Source organism: Amborella trichopoda, chromosome 11, assembly GCF_054954075.1.
Source record: "Amborella trichopoda isolate Santa Cruz 75 chromosome 11, AtrichopodaSantaCruz75HAP2 v2.0, whole genome shotgun sequence".
NCBI classification, from domain to species: domain Eukaryota; kingdom Viridiplantae; phylum Streptophyta; class Magnoliopsida; order Amborellales; family Amborellaceae; genus Amborella; species Amborella trichopoda.
Window position 1 is genome coordinate 14,650,169 of NC_142346.1, and position 8,782 is coordinate 14,658,950.

The 8,782-nt window shown below is 36.0% G+C and overlaps 1 protein-coding gene across 1 annotated transcript; it reads right to left on the reverse strand.

Moving 5' to 3' along the window:
* Nucleotides 1–4,724: 4,724 nt before the first annotated feature.
* Nucleotides 4,725–7,031, reverse strand: LOC18444825 (gallate 1-beta-glucosyltransferase 84A24). The gene has a single exon (XM_006854984.4). It carries the CDS (start codon nucleotides 6,383–6,385, stop codon nucleotides 4,940–4,942), a length of 1,446 nt encoding a protein of 481 aa, XP_006855046.1. The 5' UTR covers nucleotides 6,386–7,031; the 3' UTR covers nucleotides 4,725–4,939.
* Nucleotides 7,032–8,782: the final 1,751 nt, after the last annotated feature.

An 8,782-nucleotide genomic window follows, 5' to 3' on the forward strand; every position in this document is an offset into this window, starting at 1 on the left:
TTCCTGAAATATCTAAGAAGTGACCCTCAAAATCTAGGTTGTAAAGAGTGTCCGTTTTAAAAAAAACACACCCTGTCTTTTTCTTGAAAAAAAACATTTATATCATTTTCTTGAAAGAAAACATTTATATAAGGTTGCAACCTTAAAATGTAGAAGTAAAGATGCACCTCAAAAACCCATTTTAAAACGATTTTTGGATGTTGAAAAACCCTCTAATTGATCATCTCAACATCGAGATATATGAATATGAAAAAAAATAAAGGATTTCAAGTCGTAAAAAAGTGTATCTTGTAACACACTATCTAGGCTGTCTATTTTCAAGAGTTTCATATGTTTATAAATCTACTTGATTTGAATTATTTTTAGAATTTAAAATTTTATAATTAGATATGAAAATAGGTTCTCAAGCCCTCTTAAGAATTTTTATACCAAAAATTACATTTATGATAAAATTTAAAAGTGCGCCTTAATTGGATTGTTTAAGGTTGCAACAAACCACACCTCTCTTTAAAAACCATTTGAAAGATAAATAATAAAGAGATTGTATACAATGAGACTATTTACGTTTGATACACGGTCGTCACGATTACTTACAACCATCCGATATAAATTTTGATTGTTAGGATGCGTCACAAAATTTGAGAAAATTTCTTTTGAAGTTTGAGCTTGGTCAATGGAATAATTGCAGCCACCCAATTTTACATTTAATGGTCAAGATTAATGTTACCACCTTGTACCAAAGGTAAATGGTCTCATTCTATACTTTATATAATATTTTAACAAAATGTTAAATAAGATAAATCAATGAAATGTGTGGCATATATGAGGCCCCATAACCACACACGCGCCAACAAAAATGATCCTAAAACAAAATTTCTACAATTTCTAAAAGAAAAAAGTTTATATAGAGTGGAGGCTCTAAACAATCAAATCAAAGCCCACGTAAAAAATTTCACTATAAAAAGTTATTTTGATGCCCAAATATCCTCAAATTGATCATCTCGACATAAAAATGCATGGACATGAGAAAAAATGGATTTCAAGTTTTGGAAATAGTGCATCTTGTAATACATTTTTGGACTGTCAATTTTTAAGATTTTCAAGTTTTCATAGACCTGGTCGATCTACACTATTTTTGAAACTTTAAATTTTGTAGTTAAAAATGAAAATATATTTTAAAACTATCACAAAAATTTTTAGTATTGAAATCACATTTCTTGACGCTATTTGAAGGTGCCCATTACTTTGATTCTTTACAGCCACAGCTCTATACAACCTACACCCTTTTAAAAATGATCATAAAAACAAAATTTTCAGTTTTAAATCTGTCGCATACTAACAAAAGAAAAAAAACCAGTGACTTAATTTAGAATTATAAAAAAGAAAACTTGGATGCATACTTAACCCCACTTCCACGAGCATGAAAAAGATAGTTAAATACAAGAGACAGAAAACAACATAGAGAAAGTAACCCGAAAAAAAAAAAGGAGAGATAACGAGAAACGCAATTGTGACCCAATTTTTACCCACCCATTTCGAAATTTAAAAGAAAATAAAATAAATAAATAAATAAATAAATGCAAATGAAAAGCAGCTTAACATTAAAATAGAAGATCATCATCATCATTTTTACATTTTCTCAATTACTTCAGGCTTGAAAATAAAAAGATAAAGACAAAAAACTACAGCAAGTGGACAGAGTTTCAATTTTTGCTTTTTTTTTTTTTTTATTGATGAAAAGTTACGAAGCTGTATTCAACGGTGGACAGAGTTTCAATCATGTGTCATCACTGGGTGCGTCATGTTGGAAGACTTTACATGCGATTTGAGCACCTACTTTCACACTTTTCTTATTTATTTGGGTTTGCATCAGCATCATGATTTGTCTCCATTCACGTAAATTCGTCTCCTCCTCATTGTCATGATTAGTGTAGGCCGTTCGATAGTTTTTTAGAATGGCTACAAAAATGGCGTGATAGTAACAAACGTATCAATGATGAACTTGTTGAGGCCGGTTGTTTATTGCTCAGTGATTTATGTACGGATTTTAAAATTTGAAGTAATCTATGAAATGAATAAACTTACACGAAAATTATAAAAAAAATCATTCAATTTATTTATTTTTTTAAATTATCTCTCGGTCTACTCAAATTTTGATTATCATTTTTTTAATTTTTTTTGTTAGTAGGGCAGTGCCTTAAAGTTTGGGGCATTGCTCTACTAATGAAAAAGACCTAAAAAAAAAAAAAAAAGAGATCAAAATTCGGGTTGTTCAGAGGGTAATTTTGAAAAAATAAAAATGGTGGGTTGATCAACTTTCTTTGTAATTTTCATATATAAATAGAGCATTTTGTATTTTACCTCAACTTTTAATGTCCGTATGTAAATTACTCTTTATTGTACGAAAGCGGCCTATAGGGATTTCATAAAAAGATAAAGTTTAAGGTTGGAGCTTTTTCAACTGTAGTAGTAAGGTGCAGCCCAATAACATGGTAAAAAAGAGGGGAAAAGTTTCTATGCTTCCAATACAGCATAGAAGTTCTATCCTCTCCCTACCATCCAGCAGTCCAATTTTGATCAAGAGAGTCACTCACCGTTTGATCTTAGATCCAACATCTCAAAATATTTCATTTTTAGTTTTTTTTATACAAATTGTATGAATATGAAATTTGGTACATGCCATCTTCTCATTGGGGTGCACCTATAAAAAATATTAAAAATAAAATTTTGATAAAATATCATGACCAAAATTAACCTTGAATCTTTCGACGGTATTTAGGTCATTTTATTTTATTAAAAATATTTTTTTTATTTTTTGCTAACCCACTTTAATAGACGAATGGACGTCCAAAATTTGGTGTCAAAATAGTTTATAGAAATAAAAATAAAAATAAAATAGTGTAAAGATGTGATATTGTGATTGGGACAATCTTAACCCTCCATTCAGAGTGAACGGTTGGATAAAAAGGAAGATTGAACTTCTATGTTGTAGTGGAAGCATAGAAAGCTTGTCAAAAAAGAATGCTCTAAAGATAAGAATTCCTTTTCTCGACCTCAAGACATACAAATATAAAAAAGAAAAAAAAAGTCCAAGTCTTAAAAAAAGTGCACCTTTGTAAGAAGTTATCTAGATTGATTTTAAGTCTTTATACATGTACTCTATCTACACTTATTTTGACAATCTTAAATTTTATAATTATAGTTTAACACAAATTTTTAAGCCATCATAAGATTTGTAACACCAGAACTAATACTAGAACTACATCCTCTAGGTAAAACATAGAATTGCTTCTAGAGCATTAGGTGAGTACCTTATACAATCTCCCCCTTTCCCAAAAGCTTCTTTGTTGCATCACTTTAAATGTATTAGTAGGAGTTTAATTTGAAAGTTTCGAGCCTCATTTTTTTTTTTTTTTTTTTTTTAAATATATTGGATACGTCAGTGGCTGAGGTCAGGACCCTACCAAGTTTTTAGAAGTCAGCTGTTTTTTGAAAGTATCAATGCAGTGTCACCGGTGGAATGAAAACCTCAAAGTGGGGACCAAGGTGCGGGTCCTTTTTGAAAGTCCCAACTCCCAACCCTTTAAGCGGAATGCCGCCGGACCTTTTCCAACATTATTCAGGACAAGAAGTCTTCCAGTCCATCCTTGTCGGGACTCAGTATGTAATCTACCAAATAAATACCTGGTACTCCTTCACCACAAAGTGACAAAAAATGAGGGGACCTCCCTCCCTGCAATACGATGAACAAAATAATAAAAGGAGGCACTGCCCATTAAACAACATACGATCCTATTCTTTTCCTCTCAAGTGTAGACATGAGAGTACGACTTTTTCCAGCTTTACATTTATAAAAATATTTTTATATGGAAGAAGGCCCCCACTTATTTTTCATTAATAAATATAAAAAATGGGATCGTAAATAAAGAGATGAGGGTTAAAATTAATTACAACCATCCCATACAAAATTTGATAGCTTCGACACAAAATTTGAAAAAATTTATTTTGAAGTTTGAGCTTGATCAATAAAATAAGAGAAAAATGCAAAAACTTCTTAGGAATATACTATTCACTCAACTTACTCCTTCTGAATTTTCTCTCATATGTTTCCGTCAACAACTTATCTTCGCAAAACCCCTCCCCCAACCCAAAAAAGAGTAAACAATGGTCCAAAATACTCTTTTCTCTTCATACCCCCTCTCTCCGCACCCGAAGCTTTTCCCACGCGCTCCCGCACTATAGAAATATACTCCGGCAGATAAGCTCCGGCAGTAAGCCACTTCGATCTGGCAGTTTAGTACGTCGCTCCAGTGATACATTTTGCGCTCCAACAATATCTACCATGGGCTCCGGCAATACTCTGTTGGAGCACATCGCTCTGGCGGTGTGGCAGTGTGCTCCGGCATTGTTTGATCTCGCTCCGGTAGTGGCTATTGCGATCCGGCAGTCATTTCAAAGTGGTCCGACATTGTTGTTCTTCGCTCTAGCAATAGGCAACTTGGGACCGCCAATTGAATTTTTATTGTACGATAAGGGAATTTTTGTCAAAAAAATTATAACTTTTTATTTTGGGGGGTTTTTGCGAGGAAAGCTTGTTGAGGGCAAAAAAGTGTGAGAAAAAGTTTAGGTGGGGATAAGTTGAGTGAATAGTATATTATGGGGGTTTATAATTCTCCTTAAAGTAAATACACCCATCTAAATTTACATCCAATAGTTAAGATCAATTTTCATACCAAAAGTGAAATGGTTATACTTTTCCAAAAAGAAAAAATTACATGGTACTATTTCACAACCCTACCAAAGGATAATAACTCTAGTCTCATCCACATAGCTACAAAACTAATCAATAAAAAGTGGAGAACATAGGACATAGGAAATTGATAATAAAGTAAACAGTGAAACATATGACATAAGAAATTGATAATAATGAGGCATTCATTCAATCGTCAGGTGATTGGTCATTGGGCAAGCGAACCCGGATCGCCTCCTCCTCACGAGCCAAGGATATGAGGTCCTCCACAAAGACCCTCAGGTTCTTATCAGAGGAGCCCCCCTCTTCTAACGCCTCTCTTGCGGCCTCTTTCAATTTCATGGCATTCTCTCTGATCTTCGATGCCCTCTGCCCCTCCCTTATCTCCTTTATGCATCTACAAACCTCCTCTCTTCGGACCACTCCCTCTGCGTCGCGCTCGAGCCGGACCCCAACGCTGTAGACATCGACCAAGAACTTTGCATTCGTGACTTGGTCGCCCCAGTGAGAAAATGCTAGGATGGGGGTGCCGGCTGCGATGGTCTCGAGAGTCGAGTTCCATCCGCAGTGTGTTACGAAGCAGGCAACCGAAGGGTGGGTCAGCACCTCCACCTGCGGGCACCATTTAACGATTTTGCCTCGTCCGGCTGCTGCATCCAAGAATCCGGTGGGAAGCAGGAACTCGGAGGTGCTGTCAACCGGCTTTGCCACCCAGAGGAAGGGCCGTCCGCTGCTCGCGAGCCCCCACGCTAACTCCTCAATTTGCTTTGGCGATAGGCTAACAATGCTCCCAAAGGAAACATAGATTACTGATTCTTTGGGCTGAGTGTTTAGCCAATCCAGGCAGTCATCCTCGGACTTCCACAGATCCCCCCGTACCTCGGAGGCTGTGGATCTTTCGAGCAGCCCCAAGGGCACAAGCGGGCCTATAGTCATGATCGGTGTGAGCTCCGACACTGACTGTATGGCTTCAGTCTCGAGTGCATGGAACGAGTTCGCTAGCACCCACTTCACCTTCTTGATTTTCTTGATGTGGCCCAATATCGCATCTGCCAAGCACTGGTAGGGCGCAAAGGGCACGAGGAAGCTCGGGAGCTCATTCGTTTTCAGCACAGGAAGCCCCGGAAGGCTGACGTCTATGTTCGGTCTCTCCGGGGTCGGGAACTCGCCAAGCCTGTAGAGGCTTTGGTAATAGATGGCATAGACAGCACAAGACTGGACCCAGAGCATCGCGCATGGGATGCCAAAGCCCTCAGCCACATCGACGACCCACGGTACAAATGGGTTGCTCACAATACAGTGCACCGGCCGGCCCCGGACCTGGAGGTCATTGATCAGGGTTGCTAGCCCTTCTGGACCAGCACGGTTGAGTTGGGCCATGAACTTGTCAACGTCGTGCTGATTGCCATCGACACTGAGGCCATCGGAGAAGGTCTCGAAGTTGATGTGCTCATCAGAGCCAGTGGCACCTGAATCGCGCATCTGCTGGCCGATGGCCTCGTTGGTGGCTAAGCTCACGAGAAGGCTGGCGTTGGAGGCGGTGAGGCGGCGAGCAAATCGGATTGCTGGCTTAACATGGCCTTGTGCTGGGAAGGTGACGAGTAGGATATGGATATTCACTTCTAGGGTAACCATCTTGGCTCGCCTGATGCTGTTGGGCTTAGTTAGTGGATGCTATGGGTTTTTACTCCTAGTCAGAGATAAGAGGGGGCTCGCTCCCTTCATGCAAGGTTTCTAGTGCACAGGGATGGGTTAAAATGGTGTCATAGCACGGAGGATGTGAGGCCGTATGTGCTGGATACGATGGCTTTTTTTTTAGAAAAATATGTGCTGACGATGTTTCTATTTGATTATTATAACAAGAAACCATAGTTTTTTATAAGTGTCGTATGCAATTACAACAAATACGTATGTTTCTCAAAGTTTTTTATAACTATTTACGCATATTGGAGTATATTATCTATTTACTCCTTCAACCAAAATTATGCTAGGGGTACCTTTTATATCACAAATTTTAGAGATATAAACTCTACAACTTAAAGAATATTCTCAGGAAAAAAAAATTAAATAAAATATAAATTTACTAGAAAAAGATAAACCTTTCGAGATTGAATAGGGACCCTCCAATATTTTTAATGGCTAGATCTAACGCGGTCCTTGAAAAGTAGTCTCAATCATATAATAATTAAGGATAAAATCAACAAAATACCTTTAACTATTTTGGCATCCCAAAGAAGATTTGGAAGCACATGTCCTATAGTGTCATTTATAATATTTCCACCCCTCCAGCGATATCCTAATAAGTTTTGATCCCTATTTTGATATTTTCGGGAAAAATAAAAGTAAGAAGGAAATTACGTACGGACACCGTTTCCACACATTGACTACCACATGGGTACAATTTTTTGTATAAATTACCATGAACACCTTCTTCGACCACCCCTTTCATTTCCTCTCTATAACTTTTCTCCCGTTACAACCAGACAGGAGGGAAATACCATTGTTCCCAAATGTTTTTTGTAAAGTGCATACAGTGTGTTCCTGCGGAGATTACTGTGCATGTGCTTCCTCAGTCAAAACACCTAGCTCTATTGATTTTTTTAGTCTAAAATTTTATCAACCATGTAGTAATTACTAGGTGATTATTTTTAAAAATAAAATTGAATTTTTCATTTCATGACAATTAGAAATAGCCATTAAAAAATTGGATGTTCCCTATTCAATCTCGAGGCATTATTTTTTTCTAGAGATTTTATTTATGCTTTTTTTATCCTGAGATTATTTTATAGGTTGTAGAGTTTATATCTCTAAAATTTGAGATGTAAAAGGTATCCCTATCATTATTTTGGTTGGAGGAATAAATAGATAGAGGTGTAAAATTATTAAAGCACCTTATTGATATAGAAAATATAAAAATATATTTACAAATACAATTTCTAATCTTTTGACCCAATCTTTCAAAATTTTCACTTTCTTATTCTTATCCAAATTATTTATCATTTTATATATGGGTTATGTTAGGGTATTCACACTATACGTAGAAATGTGAGCCTATTAATAAATATAATTTCTAGATGGATTTTTTTATTTAATATTTAAGGACTTGTAATCTCTAACATGGAGATGATGAATATGAAAAAATAAATAAATTTTTAAAAACTAGAAATAATAATTCTAGTAAGAAAAAATTTGGACTGTTAGTTTCTATTGTTTTTAAATAGAACACCCACTTGCATCCATCTTTAAGATTGATGCTTTACACTTTTTGGATCGTCTATATAGTCATGCAATCCAGCCTGCATGAAACAATTTTCCCTCACACTATCGAGTTATTTGACGTTGAACTCAATAAATTTTGAAAACTTATATACTCTTGTTTTGTACTTAGAGTTTTTTTAGTAAAGGTATTTTTGGTCATTGGGAGAGGTGTGACATCATCTACATGAAGGTGATATCATTCATATGAAACATTAAATGCCATTAATGTGCTCCGTATGAGTGATGTCATATTTCATGTGGATGATGTCACACTCTTCTGACAAAAAATACTCTTATTAAAAAAATACTCTTTATACAATACAAATACATAGATGTCTAAAATTTGTTAAGTAAAATGATAAATCACTCCAAAATAGAACACCATGACATAATAAATTGAAGTGTGGGTGTCTAAGGCAATTAAATATTGTACAGAGCCATTAAATATGGTACGGGCGCAGTACCACGCTTTCTTCGGCGAGAGTAAAGCATAAAAGAGAGGCGATGATCGGGAGACGACGCCTTACCATAAGCGTCACTTCCATACAGCTTCACCCTTATTTTATACTATAAATGATGTGAACGTTGGACGTGCCCTGTCTGTTTTTATAGTACAGATGAAGAACTTGCGACACATGGTTCTTGCAGCATAACCGCATATAAAAAATAGTCAAGTTGAAAAAAAATATTATATAGGTAAAATAAAAACTAATAAAAAATAATTTTGATTCAAACCAAGGATTAAAAAATCTCCAAGTCGAGCCGGACTTTCCC

Bases quoted from the DNA above. Each gene is read 5' to 3' on its own strand.
- LOC18444825 (XM_006854984.4), bottom strand. From the start codon at position 6,385: ATGGTTACCCTAGAAGTGAATATCCATATCCTACTCGTCACCTTCCCA.